The sequence below is a fragment of the Triturus cristatus genome, chromosome 5_1, assembly GCF_964204655.1.
Source record: "Triturus cristatus chromosome 5_1, aTriCri1.1, whole genome shotgun sequence".
Lineage (NCBI taxonomy): Eukaryota > Metazoa > Chordata > Amphibia > Caudata > Salamandridae > Triturus > Triturus cristatus.
Window position 1 is genome coordinate 399,790,688 of NC_140587.1, and position 20,612 is coordinate 399,811,299.

At 48.5% G+C, this 20,612-nt stretch overlaps 1 protein-coding gene across 1 annotated transcript in view; it reads right to left on the reverse strand.

The window, feature by feature from the left end:
• CTHRC1 (collagen triple helix repeat containing 1) overlaps window positions 1–20,612 on the reverse strand; it is a 146,051-nt gene that overhangs the window by 38,798 nt on the left and 86,641 nt on the right. The window contains exon 2 of the mRNA XM_085605124.1: window positions 15,881–16,102. Within this exon, the coding sequence (XP_085461250.1) occupies window positions 15,881–16,102 (222 nt within the window). The remainder of the gene's footprint in view (window positions 1–15,880; window positions 16,103–20,612) is intronic.

Genomic DNA, 20,612 nt, shown 5'->3' on the forward strand with positions numbered 1-20,612 from the left:
AGCTTGGTGTCGGTGGGAAAGCTTCGGGTTGGCTAAATAACTTGTTTGAGTGGGTGTACTCATAGAGTGCAGTTAGAGTCCTTTGTCTCCCAAACCATAACCTTGAACAGGGAAGTGCCACAGGGATCTGCCCTAGGTCCCACTCTTTTTAACATCTACGTGGCATCACTCGCCCGAGAGAACAGTCAGCAGGATGTGGCCTAACGGCTAGGGCGGTCAACCTCGAAGCTGGGGAACTGAGTTGAAGTCTCGGCAAAGACGCTCAACATCCTGTGATTCTGAGCAAATCACTTAGTCTCCCCGTGCCTATCAAAAATGAATGTGTCCGTCTGTAACGAAACTGGTGCTCATGTAAAGCGCTCTGATACCTTCAGGTCAAGTTTGCGCTAAATAAAACTCCCCCTCCCTAAAAAATCACAAAGGGACAAATCCAGAAGATCTTAATCAGCATGGGCTAGCACACAAAGGACAACAATTTATATATTTTACGTAATTCATTATTTAAAGATATATGGAACATTACTGAATAAATACCGGATGGACCATGGCTCTGTCCCGTACCTAGTGGGACATTGAGGTGATTCTCACGGGTATCCTCAGATAAAAGAAAAAAAGAAATAAGGAAAATTCTGTGATTACCTCTTACAGCATAAACAGCAAGCATTGTAGATCAATATTATTCCTTTAAATAGAATTCCCAGGTTGTGAGAACTTGCAATATGAGAAGTAGCGGGTCCTGATGAAGGTGGTTCCTATGCTTTCTTGTGCCACCGAAACGCGTTGACCAAGTCTTTTATGTAGATCCTGTAACTTTTTGTAGTAGCTCCCTGTTGGGGGTCATAAGGACTACTTTACAACTAAAATGCGCTAATTGGGACAACTATTGAGATTGATCTATAAGGGATGTATGGTATGTGATTGTATGAATGAAGAGTATGAATGTGCAGTGTTCTTCTCCCTGGGTTTTGCTCGTGTGTTTTTGTTTTGTTTTTGGAATAATATACTGTGCATTAAGGAATTGACATTAAAAATGTGTAAAATATAATGATGTCATTAATGAAGATTGATTTATATGTATAAAATTCTATTATATTTATATATATAAAAAAGGATAATACAAAAAGATAATAAACAGAAGTAAAAGATATAAATTGTTGTCCTTTGTGTGCTAGCCCATGCTGATTAAGATCTTCTATTAAAATTTTGATGAAATATTGGAAATTAGAATATAGGTCTAGAGGGAGCATTATTTTTTAGGTTGTTTATTTCTTCCCCTCTTCTCCCTGACCTTTTGGAAAAGTACTGTGTGTAGAGGGGGTCCCAATACTTTTTGCATTACAAATCCAGAAGATACCAAAGTAAGATTCCGAGACTGCATGGACCATATTGCCACGCGGATGCAGCAGAATTGTTAGCAACTTAATGCAACCAAAACAGAGGTTGTACTGTTTGGGAAAGCCCACTTGATTTGGTCAGATGACTGGTGGCCTACTAGCTTGGGCATCGCTCCAACTCCAAAGACAGAGGTGAGAAACCTAGGAATCATGGTGGATGAGAAACTGTCCATGAAGGAACATGTAAACTACATCACGGACACATGTTTGGTTTTATGTGCCTTTTAAGAAAAGTATTTCAGTGGATACCACTTCAATCAAGAAATGCTTGGACTATGGGAATGCGTTAATGGCTTCTATGAACGAAGGTCTGTTCTCAAAACTTCGGGTGCTCCAAAATACAGTAGCATATTTAGTTTGCCATTGTCCACCCCCATTGCCTTCAGTGCCCATTCTAAGAAGCCTTCACTGGTTGCCTATAAAAAAGCGTTCACGATTTAAACTTCTTTGTTTGGTCCATAAAACACTTTATGGGAATGGATCTCAGTTTTTACAGAAAAAGCTCAATTGGCATAGCAGCACCAGGAACCTTAGTTCCTGTGGGAACTGTCTGTTATACCCTCGCTGCCTTCGTACCACCAGAAATGGGGGCAGACCATTTTCGTACCTATACGTACAATACGGGAACCAGCTCCCAGTACATCTCCTTGTTAATACCGACCACAGACAATTCAAAAAAGCTCTTATACCATGGATGTTTTAGTCATGCTTTTAGTCCCCTGTTCAAATATCCTAATCTGTGGCCCATGTCGGAAGATATGCAGCAGCGACTAGAGACCCTTACAGGGTGATTTGTCGCGGTTAGCAAGTAACAATAATAATAGAAACGGGCAAGTCAACAAACTTATATGGAGAGTCAAGCTAAGGGTCTGTCTCAGTTCCAGGAGCCAAGAACCAAAGCAGGAGTGAAGCCATTGCTTGATTTGGCAAGCAACTCACATAAAACGTCATGTAAAATTACAATTAAACAATCCTTCAAGGAGGTGAAGCAGAAACTGAGAGCCCTTAAACTCTGCTACATGCTCCTTTTCCCAGCCTGCCTTAAAGTTATTCTTCAATCCCCTGCTTTCTTTTTTACTACCCCGGGACAGGCCTGGGAATGGGCCAAGGAGGAACAATCACGTCAACCCTTGCACCGGGAAGAACGGCGAGACAAGAGTTTGCCGGCTTCCCAGTCTCGACTCTCTGCACGCAGATCTGAAAAGCGATCGCGATCCCAGAGAATGAAGGCCACGTGACCGTCTGTGGTGGCACACAATCCGATACTTGAAGCAAATCCACAGCTCTCTAACTTACTGGACGGCATCCTGACCTCATCAGAATGACCTCCTTGGCGCAGAACTGCAATGCCTCTTGCACAGAGAACCCGAGATGGCGCGAGGCCATGGCCAAAAACTAGCAATGGTGCCAGAGACCTGACACATACTTAGCTCTGGGAGGAAGTGGAACAACTGACCTTGGGGAACCCTCTGTCAACACATTGCATGTCCACTCATCGTAAACACCATTGCACCTGCCTACCCTTAGTGCCTTTATCTTGTATGCGCTGTCAGGCATAGTATCCATGCCAGAGGTGTGAACACTGTTGTCTGAGTCACCTTTCTAGTACTTTCATTGATTCATTATGTTTTGTTTATCGAGGGAGATAGATGCTTCCAGGGAAGTATGGGGTGGGGGAGTTTGCGGGGTGGCTTCTGTTGGTTTTTAAATGAATGTTGTTTTATGTTAATTAGGATTTTTCCTTTCAGGTTTCTGCTCAGCGAACCCTTTAACCTGATGCTATTGGCTTACAGACCCAAGACTTGGAGTCCTGTTCAAGGGCAGCTCTTGCCCAAGGCAGACCTCTGCCTGCTTCACTATTATCACACCACCTCCCCACATGATCGCAATACTATCTTGGAACACTAACGGTCATCAGGACCGTATCAAAAGATCACCTGTATTACGCTGCATTAAAAGATATTAGCCCAATGTAGTGTTATAGCAAGAAACTCATCTGCTGGGAACAAAATGCCCCCTCTTCGCTCGATTTGGGTATGACCGGGTTTTTCTTGGGGCTCTAGAGGAGTGGCTCTTCTTCTCCATAAGCCCCTTCCAATGACCATTACTAAAGTACACAAGGACCCCCGGTGGAGGTACATTGGGATTGAGAGCCCCATGGCCTCTAGGCAATACAGCTTTGTCTCATGTTATGCTCTTCCGCAGCTGTTGCAACCCACCCTCCAGGCGCTGTGAGCCCTGTTGGTGTCACTGACCCCCAGGACCACTCTGGTGGGAGGAGACATTTTACCGTTCCTGACCCCTAATGGAACACCACCACCTCCTGCTCAGCGTGTCTCATCACCTGGGCTGATTACCTTGAAATATGTGACGTGTGGCGCTCCTAGCATCCCTCAGCACAGGCATACACACATCGATAGGCAGCCTACAACACAGAAGCCTGAATTGACTTGAGGTGGCTTGCCGCAACAGATCTCCTTGCACTGTACTTGGTCCGTATCCTCCTGCATCTCTGACCATGCCACTCTCCTGATGGAATAGGTTGCCAATCCTCAGACACTGCGAACTATCTAGCGTTTCAGTGCATGGCACTTGAAGACCCCTGAATGTGTCTCCTTCCTGGAGGATGAGCTCCAAGCCTATTTCCAAACTAACGACGGCTCCGTGTTGTCTAAGGCGACACTTTATGCTGCTTGTAAGCCTTCCTTGAGAGGGCTGATTTAAGGATATGTCCGAAGACAGGAGTCCTTGCAGCATGAGTGGATGACCGACCTGGAAAGTAAGATACTCAATCTGGAATGTCGTGCTTGTCATTCTGGACTCGGAGGATGCACAGCGTCTGCTGGAACTCGCTTGAACCAAAGTGAGGTATCTCCACCATGGTGGTCCCTGCAATTAGAGACCTGACGGGTGACCTCCGGGAGGAGTTGCGGGTGATCGTGCAGGTCTTTGCAACATTTTACCAGAATCTTTACCCACAGTGCCTCCCTTGGAGAGGGAAACCCTATGCTCCATGACATTCCATTGTCCTCAATTCCACAATCCTTAGCTCATGACCCAGACCGGCCTCTGACGGAGGAAGAGGTGGGCGTAGCCATCTCTGAACTCCAGTCGGGGAAGACCTCTAGATCCGATGGGTATCCCAGTGAATATTACAAGAGATTCCACTTCCTTATAATGCCCCATTTGCTGAATTTCTATACAGAAGCGATACAGTGGGGATCGTTTCCCGCCGACCTTGACTGTGCCACCATTGTGATCATCCCCCAAGAGGGTATGCCTCCAGACCAATGCGATTCATATTGTTCGATCTTGCTCATTAACACGGATATTAAGATTCTCGCTAAAGTTTTGGTGACCCGACTGACCCCTACCTTAACTCATCCTATTCACCCGAACCAATGTGGGTTCATGCCGGGTAAGACCACAAGTCACTGAAATCAATGGCTGCAGGTGGCCCTATCCCAGGCACAGTGTCAAAGGCAATCTAGCCCTACTCCTTGTGGACTTTCGAAAACCCTTCAACACAATCTCATGGGAGTTCCTGGAGGCGGTCCTGCTGCGGGCGGGCCTGGGAACAAAATTCAGAGAATGGTCCACCTCCTTTATCATAACCCAATGACTCAGGTTCTGGTGAACGACATCTAATCCGCTGCCTTGCTGATCCAACGGGGGACACTTCAGGGGTGCCCACTCACCCCACTGTTATTTGTTTTAACCATTGAGCCACTGGCATGCCTCACACGATGCGATGTGCGGGTACAGGAGTGGAGATGGGGGACTGGGTTTGATGATCGAGTGGTACTTTATGCCAACAACATTCTACTGTTCTTTAGAGACCCTGTGGCTTCCGGCACATAATGCCTGGAGATTGTTCGCCTTTATGGGGAAGCCTCCGGCATTAATGCAAGCAAATCCTTCCTGGTGGAGGTGAGGGAAGATGCAGAGAGTCGCTGCTGGTGCCCAGACATTCCCTTGTAACATAATGCGTTTAAATATTTGAGGATACATGTATCCCACCTCCCAGATCTGGCCTGAAAACTCAAATTCCAGGGCCTGGCCTCAGCCTTTGAGCGGATCTGCACTGCTGGAAGAAATTGCTGCTTAATCCTATTGGGTGCAATGCGGTCTTCAAAATGATGTGTCTCCCAACTACTTGTATGCATTAACGAACTTCCAGTATTCCACACCCTGACAGTGGTTCCGATCCCTGACCTCCAAACTAACCTTCAATAGGGCTGGAGGCCACCACAGAGTGGCTTTTGCCTCGGCCCGGAAGATACCCTTTGACAGGGGCTGGGAGTGTCGGATATTTATGCTTGCTATTTGGCTGCACATCTGGTACCCATTATCGAGTGGTTTACAGGAGTATGGGATGACACAGCTTACCGATTGGAACATCATTTGGTGGGATTCGAGGTACTCCTTGGCCACCTGTATGGGAGCCCTGTGCCTCGGGAGATGCCTTAATGCACCCGAGAGGCGATACACTGCTGGAGGGCGGCCTTACACCTGATTCGGTGGGACCGCAGGCTAACAGGGCTTACTCCCTTATGGCAGGGCATGGGGCTTCAGCGCCTTTCTGCCCTAGAGGGGTTCCACCAGTGGGACCGTATAGGCAACACATACCTGGGAGATCTCTTAAAGGCAATGTTCTCATGTCCTTCTAGGAACCAAACGAAAATTATTCCCTAGCAAATACACAATTTTTGGGATTTCTTCAGGTGCGGCATTCTCTAGGGACACACCTCACTCCTAACATCCAACTTCCAGAATATAGCCCCCTCGAGGAAAAGATATTAATGGGGCGGTTGGCGAAACGAGCAATAACCCAGAAATATTGCTCCTTGATTATTCATGCTCCAGATGGCTTTGACTCCCTTTGGCAGAGATGGACTGTATGGGTGGGCAACTTAGATGATACAGACTGGAGCGACCCTCACTTGCACTCTTTACCACACACGGAAGCGTCTTGTGGTTGCTTGAGTTCATTGCTAAACGTTGAAAGAGGTAAGACATGTGAGATTTCAGCTGCGCGCTGCCTTCAATCTTCAGGCTCATTTCTAAGGTTTTAAAATATTCTCCATCATTTTTTGTGTTTAGATTCCAACCGGATGGTGGATCTAAGCAATGAAGTATGGAGTTTTCGATATTGTAAAACAAGGGTTACACTGCAATACTGAGGTACAGGTAAGACATGCGCTCTAGTAGCAGCATGCTTTTATCAAGTGATTGGCCCGTTTTAAGGACCCAAACATTGTCTCACAAATCCTTTATCTATAGATTCCAACCAGTTGGTGGAATATACAAAACCCTAATTATTGCTCGCATGGTTGAACTATTGTGAAGGTATGTCACACGCTTTTTTGAGCTGCGTGCTGCATGGGCTGATTATTTATAAATTTATAAAGGACTTTAACCTTTACCCTACTTTCCGTTTCTAGATTTCTCACTAGAACATTCGTCTCCCTTGTAAAGGTAGGCCACGCGCTTCCAAGCAGCGTGTATTCCTTATTTAATCGTTTGAAGTTAAAGATGTCTGAACTTTCCCACACAGTTTTTTCTCATTTTAGATTCCAACTGGATGGTGGATTCTTTTACGGGTAAAGGAACTACTGTGTGGATATCCTTATCACACCTGTATGTGGTTGGTTCACCACTGATTTTGGCCACCCTTTAATGCAACCTTTTTTAGACAGAAACACACCTTACTCACTTTTATTAATTGTTTTGCCCTATATAGGTTGTCTACTTCCATTTTACTGTCCTGAGGAAGACACGCCATGACACTGGTCCAACAGCGCATACCTCTGGGTCGAAACGTCAACGCTCTATATCAAGTTCATGTCCAACAGCTTCCTCACCCAAAGCCAGAAATAGGAACTGTATTAGGGTGGTTTTGAAAACATTGGAAATAAATTGTGAAAGGACAGACGCATATTGATTTACATGATACAGGTTTGTTACTAGTTTTTGTTGTATATATTTCACGCACGACATCATTTTGTCACACTTTCTCACTTACTCACGAAAGTTATTTTTTGTTTATCTATTGATAAAAAATGTCTATGTGACAGCCATATATGTAAAAAAGAATTATACACTACATTTGAATTGCGGAATAAATATCCTTGGTGTGTTTCTTACTGTATATTAATTATGGAATGCTAACCAATTGATTTATCCGACAGAGCTAACTGTAGATTATAGTACAGACTGGAGAGATGCATGCCTGGCCCCAAGGAACTGGCAAAATCCATGCAGTTGCCGATTATCTAGGTAAACTACTTCCTCTTGGCCCATTTGTCCCCATCTTGTATACAGCAGATGTTCCATGATGCCCGTCCTATCTATGCACGCTGTAGATGACCCACTGCTGACTGTTTCAATATAGCATGGAGCTGCCTCAAGTTGAGACCCTTCTGGACTGGGGTAGAGCGGGAGGTCTCGGATATCTTGGGACGCTCTATAAAGCTAACCCCCAAGATAACCTTGATGGGACTGGTAGAGGAACTGGGTTGTCTCTGCACTGAGCAACTCTTCCTGGGTATGGAAACAAGACATATTCCGTCTCTGGAAGTAGCCAATGCCTCCCTCGTTATCGACATTGTGCGCTGGAGTTGACGAGTGCACAGCAAGAAAAGCACATATATGAAGCCCGTTTATGTCCTCATGATCACGAGAAGTTGTGGGGGAAGTGGTGGGCTTATCACGGTTTTGACTTATAAGTGGGGGGATTTCTATGTGGATGGTCATACATGTTGTTGTGGATCTGAACAGCCATATTTTCTCTCCTCTTTCCTTTGTAATACTTATAATGTATGGATGATGCTTGCTGTACTTCTTAACGAAATAAAGTTGGTTATTAAAAAATTACAATTAAGTCTCTCAAAATAAAAAAAGTAACTTTTTTTTCTGGAACGTTGGTGTAGGCTATGTGGTGAATTTTATTTGGTCCTTCTCGACTTTCGTTAAGTGTGCACAGTCATTGGAAGAAAAAGACAATAACAACTATAAAACTGAACTAACAGTGGAAACCCCAAGAAACAGAAGAGAAGCCAGGTGAAAAGGCAGCACCATACCATAATACGGAAAAGTTCCCCTCACAAAGTAAGCGAGCTCCAAATATTTTAAAAGGTATAGTTTTGATTTCGATTTTATTTGCATTAGCCATTACAAAGCTGAATTCTTTTCCACTGTACTGAGCTCTTTCTCTGATCTCAAATCTGCTTCAAGACTGGTGCTGCTTCAGTTTGGGACAGAGATGGAGGATCAGTGCCTCTAGTGGAAGGATTTAAATGTTTTTTTTTTTTTTACATGAGCAGAGATAATGCTTTCATTGGCATGCCACTTAAAACTGCATCAGAGAAGAGAGGGACTGGCTAAATATTTGACCCGCTATATTTTCAAAGGCCAGTCTCATTTGGACAAGGGCCAGGCCAAAGCCAAGGTCAAGCCTGGCTTGGATCCACCACCTAACTCTATTAGCAACTTACATGGACAAATTCCAAAGCGATCAAACAAAAGGTAGAAATACTTTACCAGAGAGCTATGTTTAAAGCAGATATTTAAGTATTTACAAAAATTATAAGCGTGGCCTCAGCTTTGGTAAAGTGGGCAAGAATCCCATCAGAGGTGAAGAAGTTGTGAAGCTTGTTGCTATGGATGAACTGGACTTGCCCGCATCCAACACACTTGTGGAGATAAAGAGGGCTTGAGGAAATGAGTCCAACCAAAGGACACCTTCAAGGCCCAAAGTAGCCCAAAGGAGCAGGAAACTTCTGCTGGGACCTCAGCACATGGCTGACAAACTAGATAATATTATGGATGGGAGCTGTGGGATGCTGTATCTATCCATCTTCGTGATCAAATAAACAATTCTAAACCCTGTAGTAATATAAGAGCCACATAAACCAGGTACAGATAAATACCTAGCATGAGATTGATCTTAAGTACCTAAAAAGCATCGGGTTTGAATGCAACACTCCCAGGCTGCGGGACAACAGGAGTCCTGTCCGTCAGCATCAAATCTGAGGGTAGATTCGAGAACCGACAATGACTAAATATTGCAGCTTGATCACTTATTTATTTAACACTGACGGCCATGTGACTGTAAGTCTTTAAGCATATTAAATTGCTTCTTCAAGATTGGCCTTCAAATAACTACAGCATTAATAACCTATTTTACAACGCATGCCGCATGGGGCACATAACAGTATTCAATGCATTTCGATCTCATTGGCTTAAATGTTTGGCCTTCTAAGAAATGCCTTCTGCAGGGTACAAATATTGATGCTACCTTTTTTTTTTTTTGTTTTTTGAAAAGATTTTATTGTGCATAAAAAGGGTTACAAACACGGGCCTACAACCACCAGGGCCGGCCGCTAGTAGTCGAAGTGTTCCAGCATATCAGAAAACAATGACTGGCCCACAGGGGCTCCGCACTATCACAGTAGATCAGACTGCACATAAAGGAAATCAGCATACACACTTTTAATATAAATAACAACAAAAAAGAAAAATACAAAAATACAACAAACAAGGCGAAACGACTTATGAAGGGCGGCGAACACCAGCCGGGGGAGTCAACACCCAACCACCCAAGGGCGGTCAATAAAAGAAGACCTGAGAGGGAGGGGGGGGGCCACGAGAGAACCAAATCTGTACTCCAAAGTAAGAGATGCACAAGGAACCCTCAAGGATCAGGGGGACGAGGCAACCCCGGACGTATCCACCAAAGGGGGAGCACAGATAGACCCACGATACGCGTTCCACTGCCCCCAAATTTTAACCCAAGCCCCCGGTTTACCACGGGACACATACACCGTTTTCTCCCTGAACATGCACCAGTCCATGTTTTCCTTCCAGACGGACACGGTGGGAGGCCGCTGGGACCCCAAAGCTGCGCAATATCTCTCTTTGCAATCATGTTCCCCAAGGCCGCCCACCGAGCCTGAGCCGCATTGCAGTCATTGGGCTCCCATACATTCAGCACACAACGACGCACCTCCGGCAGCAGAGCGACCCCGGTGACTCGTCTCATAATATCATGCACCCGGCGCCAGTATTCCGCCACCTCGCGGCATTCCCATAGGATATGGAGAAAGGTAGCACTGAGCCCGCAGCCACGCTTACAGAGTCCGTCGTCTGAAAACCCCATCGAGACCAGGCGGGGGCCCGTCACATATACACGATGGAGAATCTTAAGCTGGACCAGGCGGAGACGGGCCGGGATGGCCACCTCCTTAGGGGATGACAGCGCAGTCTGCCAGTCCTCATCGTCCAGCTCCACCCCATCTCCCGTCCATGCCTCCCGAAGACGCACCAAGAGGTCAGCCCGATTGTTTATCAGTTTTTTGTAAATCAGGGAGATAGTACTGTCGGGAACGTGACCATCGAGTATGCGGTCCTCGAGAGGCGAAGAAGAAGGGACCGTGGTCCCCTCCCCAAAGACCGAAAGCAGGGCGTGCCGAACCTGTGCATAACGGAAGAACTCTCTGTCACTAAGCTCATACTCGCGCTGAAGCGCCGGGAAGGATTTAACCGCACCTTTAACCCACAGGTCCCCCACTCTGCTGATGCCGATCGTATCCCAGCGCTCGAAGCCTTTCGTTGTCCAGAGGCTTCCCAAGCGGTCTGAGTCGAATAGAGGAGTGGCGCACGTTAAACGCTCACTCCAGCCCATCGCAACGTTAGCCGCCTTCCATACACGGACCGCAATCCTGGTAGGGCCCGTAAGGGCCCTACCAGCAGACCGCGAGTAAAGCGCTCTGTTATAGTTACCGCCGGGGAGCAGGAATTTGTCCATCTCATATGCCGGGTTCGAACCAGGAGCGTACGTAGCATGATTAATGGCAGACAGCTGGGAGGCCCAATAGTACCGTCTAATATCAGGAAGCGCGATGCCCCCGTCATACCAGGAAAGAGTCAGCTTGGCCAAAGCGATACGCGATCGCCCGTCCCAAACCAGTCTCCTCTGCAAACTCTCCACCTCCCTAAAGTAGGCCGCAGGAATGACATCGAAGGAGTTCTGGAGTGCATAAAGGAATCTGGGAAGGGACATCATTTTAAACAGCGCCGCGCGACCAAGCGGAGACAAGGGCAGCTTACACCACCGAGCCGTATCTGCCCTCAAACGCCGGAGTGGAGACAGGAGATTCTGCTCATAGCGGACCGCCGGATCCAACGAAACGTACACCCCCAGGTATTTAAAGCCGGACTGAGATATTTGGAGCGGAAGCCGAGGCGGCAAGAGAGGAAGACCACCAGAGATAGGATACACACAAGATTTGGACCAGTTGATTATCAGACCCGAGTTTTTCCCGAAGGAAGTAAGGACATCAAAGAGAACATTGAGCGACTTCCGCGGTGAGGTGAGATACAAGAGAATATCATCCGCGTACAATGAAACCCGATCCTCGAAGCCCGGGGCCCACCGGAGCCCTCTAATCGAGGGCTCCCAACGGAGCCAGGCAGCGAGCGGCTCCAGGGCGAGAGCAAAGAGCAGCGGGGACAACAGGCACCCCTGCCTAGTTCCCCTCCCGAGAGCGAAAGGCCGAGAAACCCGCCCATTGACAACCACCTGAGCCATTGGTCCAGCATAAAGGAGCTTCACCCAGCCAAGGAACCCCTCCCCAAAACCAAACTTCGCCAAGACGGCCCAAAGAAATGGCCATTCAATGGTATCAAAGGCCATCGTGGCGTCTAGGGAAACCAATATGGCCGGTTCAGCGAAGTGCTCAACCCTAGCGAGGACGCCGTGCAAACGCCGTAAGTTGAGAGCGGTATTACGATGTGGGATGAAGCCACATTGATCCGGATGTATCAAGTCACATATAACGCTCAGCAAGCGATTGGCGAGGACCTTAGCAAGGATTTTGGGTTCGGCATTCAGCAGGGAAATAGGCCTATAGGAGGCACAGCGGTCACGTGGCTTACCCTCCTTGGGAATCACCACTATAGTAGCCAGACGCTGGTCGTCAGGAAGGGAACCCCTCTCGAGCGATTCCTGAAACATATGACGGAGGAAAGGCGCGATTTTATCCGGGCGCAACTTATATAGTTCAATCGGCAGGCCGTTGGGGCCCATAGCCTTGCCCGAGCGGAGGGAGCGAATCGCAGCAGCTATCTCTTCGACAGACAAAGGGGCATCCATCAGCTCGCGGTCCTCGACGGATAAGCCGGGCAGGGCAATATCCCGAAGCAGAAGACGAGAGTCGTCCTCATCTCTATCAGACACCGGGGAGTACACTGCACGGAGGTGGTCAGCAAAACACTCAACAATCTCACCAGGCTCAGTCACACACACTCCATCCGACACCCGAAGCTCCGGGACCACAAGATTCACTCTCTCCTTCTTGTCCAACCAGGCAATCAGCTTACCCGCCTTGTCTCCGGCGTCATACAACCTGCCCTGCTGCTCCCTATACATAGTCTTGGCAGCATCAGTGACGAGAGACTTATATTCAAACTGCTTCAGGCTGAGGGCATGCAGCCCATCCGGGGTGACACCCGCCTCCAAGGCTGCCTCCAGCCCCGATATTTCAGTCTCCAGCGTCACAGCCGCCTCTCTCTTGACCCTCTTGGCCTCCACAATCTGGGACAGGGCATGCCCGCGGAGCACTGCTTTGAAAGCTTCCCACAGGGACACCGAGGACAGCACCGACCCCTCATTCTCAGAAAAATATTGATCAATCGACTTAATCAGGCTATCACGGATCTTGGGGTCTCGCAGGTACCAAGGGTTAATAGGAGCGATCCGCCCAGCGGACCGCGACCCGGTGTCAAAAAGCAACCACAGTGGGGAATGATCAGAAATACCCCTGGCCAGGTGTTTCACCTCTCGAATCCGAGCAGCCTGGGCCGCGGGCATGAGGAAATAATCCAGTCTGGAGAGACTCCCATGGGCCCCAGAGTGAAAGGTGTACTGACACTGTGTCGGATGCATTAACCTCCAACAGTCCACCAGACCGAAGGTCTCCAGGAGCCCGCCCAGCCACGCCTGGGCAGCAGGGAGGGCCCTGGGCGGATGACGGTCCAGGTCACCCGAGACAACCGAATTAAAGTCCCCACCCATAAGCAAAAGACTGTCAGGAAGCCCAAGCAACATACGACCCAAGTCTGAGAAGGTGGAGTTCTGGAGGCCCGGGGGAACATAGACCGAGATCAAGGAAAGGGACTGCCCCTCCCACCTCCCAGTCAGAGCCACATAGCGCCCTCTATCGTCTGGGACCACCCTGGTGATCTCCAACGGAAGTGAAGCTCGCAAGAGAATGCCCACCCCTCTCGAACCAGTGGTGAAACCAGAGTGGGCCACAAGTCGATATCCCCCCCTGTTCATAGCCCGACAAACATTGCCAACCAGATGCGTCTCCTGTAAGAACACCACATCAGGAGTCAGACGACGTAGATATTGCAGCACAACACCCCGTTTGATACGGTCCCCCAATCCATTGACGTTCCAAGACATCAATCTCAACCCGTCCCCCCCCATCCCATCCAGTAGATCAAGGGCCCCCTAGCAAAGAGCTCAACACCCAAGGATGAACCATAGCCAATACTTCGCCTTGAAAACAAAAAACACAAATGCAAACAACCCCACCCACCCACCAACCCCCCCCCCAACTCCAACACCCCCCACCCTGCACCCCTGCGGTCCAAAAAAACACCCCAACTTGCAGTGTGCCTGTCGCCCTACAAACCCCATTCTACGAAAAGACCCCGGAGGAGGGAAGGGACCCGTCCCCGCCCGCTCCCCACACACAACATAGTGAAACAAAATACACAAAAGAAGTAGAACCCAGCCGAACAGTACAACCTGGCTGAGTCCGGGACCATAAGTCACTCCAAAGGAGACCCGCCACCCTCGGTACCGGCAGAGGGCCCAGTCCGGTCACCCCGGTCTGGCAGCGAATCCAGCCAGTCACTCACAGTCGCAGGAGAGTCAAAAAAGGTAGTCCGATCTTCATGTTCCACTCGGAGCCTTGCAGGATAAAGCATAGAGTACTTGAGACCGAGGTCCCGGAGACGCCGCTTCACCCCCTGGAAGCCCATCCGCTGTTTCTGGACAAGTTGGGTGAAGTCCGGGAAAAAGTTAATGGACGAGTTCTCATGTCGGACCGGGCCATGGACCCGTGAGGCCTGCAGAATCGCGTCTCGGTCTCTGTAATGGAAAAGTCTCGCAACGATAGGCCTCGGGGGGGCACCCGGTCGCGGCCGGCCACCTGGGACTCGATGGGCCCGCTCCACAGCGAAAAACTTACTCAGGCCAGCGGGAGCAAGATGTTCGAGGATGAGCTCCTCGACCAGGAGATCAACCGGGCGGTTATCGGAGGTCTCCGGAACGCCTATGACGCGGATGTTATTGCGGCGGGCCCGTCCCTCGAAGTCTTCCAGCCGCCGGGCCATCAGATCATTGGCCGACTTGAGATCGCCGAGAGTGGCCTGCAGGTCCGACACGTCCGTACCAAGGGAGGACGTCCGCACATCCAGCGATTGGACCCTCTCGTTGGTCTTAGAGAGATCCGCCCGGATTAGCGTAATGTCAATGGCCACCGTGTCGATTTTACGGGCCAAGGCCTCGTACTGTGTAGCGATGGTCTCTCTGATGCCCTTAATGGCGCCCATGATGTCCTGCAGGGACAGATCCGGAGAAACGGACGGGCCACCACTGGTGTCCTCCGGGGGGACATTGGCCGTCCCGGGGGATCCTTTACCCTGAGTGTAGCGGTCCATGTTGTTCGTCTGGACCGATCCCCCACGTAGGGATGTTTTGGTCTTACGCCTCTCGGGGTCTCCCCTGCCTCCCATGAGAACCTCGATCGCCGAAGGGGACCACCGAGGAAGCGTCGAGGTGGCACAGGCCAGGCAGACGCGTGTCGCACCACAGGCCGCAATATGGCGGAGCGAAGGGACCACCGTCAATGAGCACACTGGCAGCAGACGAAGCCACCGGCTTCAAGCGAAGGCAAAATGAAAGCCCAGTCGCACCAAGCAAGTCCACAGTCCAGCCCCTCAAAGACCAAAAGTGAAACCGAAAGTGATGTGACGGCCACTGGCACAGCTCCGCTGCCGTTGTTGTTCAACAACGCCCCGGCTCCACAGATCACCCTCGCATCGGGCACAGCCGTCGGGTGGGCCTCAAAAGTTCAAACCACCATAACTCCGGATTGCCAGGTCCGATTTGATTTCCGAAAGGAGTTTAGTGTTCAGCCAGCATTCGTCTCCCAGATTCCATCAACCAAGCCAGGATAGATTCAGGATAAATTCCGAGGAGCAGCGAGGGTCCGGGGAGCCCTGTGCTCACGCGACCATCTTGGATGCGCGCTAGGCTCCTCCTCCTGATGCTACCTTTTTAAAGCGTTCTCTAGTTACTATTATTTTTAATTCATGTATTTCATTTTTTTTTGTTTTTAAATGACCGCCAGTAGTGCACATTTTCTTTTTATCTGTATCAGTTTCTAAACTGCAATGGCTGCTCTACTTACTGCAATTTTCCCCAGGTCGATGCCGTAGTTGAGCGAGTTCCAGGCGCACTGTTTGAAGTTGGGGGTCCAGGATTCGGTGATGCTCTCCCTGATGCATTCTCCCTTTTCCCCTCTGATCCCATCATGGCCAGGAATCCCAGGGGTGCCGGGAATGCCGTTAACTCCAGGAGTGCCATCCCGCCCAGGCAGGCCGCCAGGCCCCTGCATACACAATCCATTGAACTGCAAAGAAGAGAGCATGGTTTAGTACTTGGAATGCTTGTTTGGCATTCTGGCGCGTAAACATGTTTCAAGGCGCTGCTTTACAGGAGTAAACGAACAGTCCTAGAGGAGACACAGAAATACTCAATGGCTGGGTGAAATATGAGGGACTAGGGAAGAGCAGCGTGCATCACATTGGACAAGTATGGCAAGGGTTATTTTCTGTGAATGTGGTGGTAAATGTACCACAAAGTAATTTATTTTACATCCACAAAGTATTGTATGGCCATTTTGACACGAAGTTCTGCAGATACGAATGTATGAATCACAAAGCATGCAATTACCACACATGCCTTTACCACGCATAATAAGTATAGGTAAGGTAAGTACCCCACATGTTTTTTTAATTTACTACTAACCTCCCTTTGCCACTGCCCACCCCTAAACCATAAAATTACCCTTACCTCCCTTTACCACTACCCGCATCCAACCCCATTTTTTAATAGTATAATAATAATAATAAAATACCTCCCTGTATGGTAAAGACGTGAGCTAATGCTACAAATGCTTACCTGTGTGGTACTTACCTGCGTGGTAAAGACTGCATTGGAAAGGCTGCCTTCCTATAGATAGTGCACTCATTCTGCTGTGGTACATTGCAGCAGCGTCCCCTCCATTAGGGTGGGTGAGCGCTGCCCCCCCCCCCTCACCACCCTCAAATAAAACCATAATAAAACTGTTTTTAAACTCATTTTATGAATGTTTTATTTGAATCCCCTGGACCTGCCCCCAGGACTCTGACAAGTTTTGGGGGCGGGTCCAGGGGATGACACTGCTGGTGGGGGGGTGGTAGTGCGCATGAGAGTTTGGCCAGCTGTCTCCGGGCGGCCAAACCCTCATGCGCAGTGAAGTTCTCTCCAGCCCCGGCCGCATTGCTGGGGCTGGAGAGAGCAGGCCCAGGCTCATAGTCTGCCTGAGAGCACGAGTTGCCAGCGCTCAGGCCAATACTGATGCTGCTTTCATGCAGCGTTATGATTGGCCGCAGTGCAGTCTGGAAGCCTGTGCCCAGAAGAAGGAGAAGCATGATGCGACGGGTGACAGCAGCGTTGGCGGCGGCATTCAGGTACATTTTGTTTAGTTTTATTTAGCTGGGTCGAGAGGGCCAATGAGCGATAGTTTAGACTTTTCTCCATTTAAATCAGATTTTCTGTATTCAATGCTGAATAGTGTTAGCAGTGAAACACGTTTGTAAAGTTCCTTGAATCTTGAAACAGAACAAGGTGTCATAGGCATAATTTGGAAGGCAAAGTTGTGTGTACCAGAATGTTGGTTATTGAGACCATGAAACATTTAAAGAGCATTGCGGACAAGGCCAAGTCAACGGGTACCACAAATAACTTCAGATGGAGGGTCACATTTATCAATACTTTTCATCTGAGTGGCACAAGATAGCCTCATTGTGCGCCAGCCCTTCAGAAGAGAACAGCAGTGTCATATCTTAGTAGATATGGTGCTGTCCTGCTCTCTCCCTTTCACACAACGGAGAGTAGCAACTTTGCCTGCTGCGCTACGTTGCAAGAAATAAGAGTACATTTTCCTCCAAAATGTTTCCTGGAAAAGCACCTGCAAGGCCTTCTTCAATTCAGTTGCCTAGAAATGCATCACATTTCAAACATTAGACATACATTTTTACTGGTATATACCACCCACTACAAAATATGACATTTGCACTGGTCAATTGGTGCAAATATCAATGCACATTTGTGCTGCATTCCTGCAAATTTTCATACTCTGACCCAACCCTGTTTAAGTCTTGCAACATTGGCAGGCATTAAAAAGAGTGATGAAACCCCTAGGTCATGGCATTGAGTAAGTGCTATATGATCGAATACCAAAAATCAAATGTGGTACTGAAAAGACAAAAGGTTCACGGGGTGCAGGCAACAGCCATAACACAGCATGGATCTTGGAGAAAGTGCCAAATAAAATTAGAATGAACCCCATAAAATGAAAGATCTGCGATTTTTCCCATACCAAGGGCATCATTAGTGCGGCGGTCCCGTGGAGGTGATTAGGATGCGCCAGCCACACTGGCGGGCGCATCCTGCATTTTGAACATTGCGCCGGGCGGTGCTTTTAGCATCATCCGCCGCAATGCCAAAAACGCATGTTGTGCATATGCATGCACAACATGGCAGTCACAGCGTGGTGCCTGCCATGTTGTGCATGCACATGCAGGGGGGTACCATAGGTACCTCCCATGTGCCCCCCCACCCCCCCCAACAACCTGGGCACCCGCAACGGGCCCCCAACTTCAAAGTCCGCATGCCTTTCCGTGGCGGAAAGGCTGCCTCCCGCCTGCATCCTGATATGGATGGCGGTGTCTAGCAGACACCCCCACCATATTAAACCCTTTTTGGCGTACGGTCTTCCAGTCCGCCGTGGTACCCCCCGCCATACTAATATGGCAGGGGGGAAATGGGTGATGGGGATGTAGGGCAGATCGCCACCGCCATGCGGGCGGTGGCGATCCACCCTCATCCTAATGCACCCCTAAGTGTGCAAAAGTGGATTATTAGTTGGAATGGATTGCAGTGCACCACAAATAAGTAGGTCACTGTTCTTGTTAGGTCCAGTAAAGGTTTCAGTAATTTAATCCCGAGTTCATTACCTGGTAGCTATGTCACAGAGCAGACAGACTTAACTTAAGAAAATGTGTAAAATTTTTGGAGGTACCAAAACATTTAAAAAGTCGAAACATAACAATAAAACTCCTACTCCAATTTATAAAAATAGAGAATAATTTCATGAACAAAAATACCAAAATGGCAACATTCAAATAAGTGGAACCGGAGATATGAATTATTAAAGTTTTAAATGAAAATAGAACCAAAATGTGTTAGATGCCAACTCGGTCATCTAGTTGCCCTTGACTGGGACCTAGGTGCGATATAAGGCTGACCGTGATGGAGTGCAGGTCGGTAACGGGAATCAAGTTTGACCTGGTTATCATGAGTGACACTCTAGAAACCGAGATCCAGCCGGAAGCGCCCAGATGCCTCCTTAACATTTGGGAACCAACAGACCTTAATAGTTACGCCATACAGTGGGTCACACTCGGCTGCATGATAGCCAAAAGGAATATCGCACAGCTCTGGGGGGCTTCGCATGCACCCAAAAGTGCGGACTGGAAGAAAGACCTCGATTGGTGCATGCAGCGGAAAAAATCTGTGTACACTGCTCGGGGCTGCCCCCGCAAGTGGTCCAAGATATGGGCCCCTTGGAACGTATATCGTGGTAATATATGTATCCCCCCCGCCTTTTTGAAGAAGATGTCTCCCTCACCGTGTAAGTCCAACTGTATAACCTTGTTACATTCTGAAACGCCTTTGTTTTGCTGCCACTTTCGCTGTGATTCTGTGATACTATGCCATGTTGTCGAATCAGTTTTAATAAAAAGATTTACAAAAAAAAAAAAGTTTGACCTGGTTGGAAGTTTCACCTTTTGACTTAGTACCCAAAATCGAAGTCAGAATTCCTCAGCAGAACAAGGCAGCAGGCTGTGGACCCAAAAAGGTCTATGAAGCCAGAGAGCAATCGGCCGAGGTTCCATTGAAGGTTTTGACTTTTGGCGGTAAAGCTCCAACTGGGAAGAATTCAAAATTTGTGCCCAAGGAAGGTCCCTCGCTGGCCGGATACTTTTGTCCCCTTTTCCTGATGGCGATTCTACATTAGGACTTAGTCACATTTTTGGAGATTGAATTCATACATCCTTTAAGGCCATAAGCAGTAGTCGCACATGGCCGGATACACTCTCAACAACATCCTGCTGAATGGATTCTCTGCTGCAGAAAATCTCCTAACGGGAGCAACCTGAATCTTTGGGCCAGCGGCAACACACCTTCATTGGATTGACTTGGCAGATTTGCCCCAGTGCTCCAGGTGTCCTTGGAGCTAACAAGTTTCTACGTCCCAGGTTTTTCAGGATGTTAGGAGGAGTACACTTTGAACTCAAGAACAGCACTTGGGTGTCAAGGCTCAATACAGCAGAAGATACCACCAGGATCCAGGGCAGGTCAAGTTGGAACTGGTCAGCTGGGCTCTTCAGAAAAGGCTTTCTAGCAACTTGTTGTGTTTTCTTGGAGATTAACAGGTCAGCCAACTGACCTTTGGAGCCTACTTCCTTCTCCTAGGTACTAGTGTGAGCAGGTCCAGTCCTTAGTGTTCTCTTCAACAGCAGTTGTAGTCCTTCTTTTGTTTTCCATGGGTCCAGGAGTGTTCTGAAGGGAATGCCCAGGGGTGCCACATTTGTTCCTAGTACCAACCTGTGGGTAGGGATGACTCCTGGGCCCTCCTTAACCAAGAACGTAAAATGCTACCAGGTGTAACCCTACCCACCTTTGCAACAGTTCCTACGTGCCCTACTGAAAACAATTCCACAGTGCCCCTCTCTACCCAACTCAATGGAAACGTTCAATCCTTGTGCAGAGCCTATGTGGTCACTTCACACTAGTTTTGGGGGCAGCTCCTC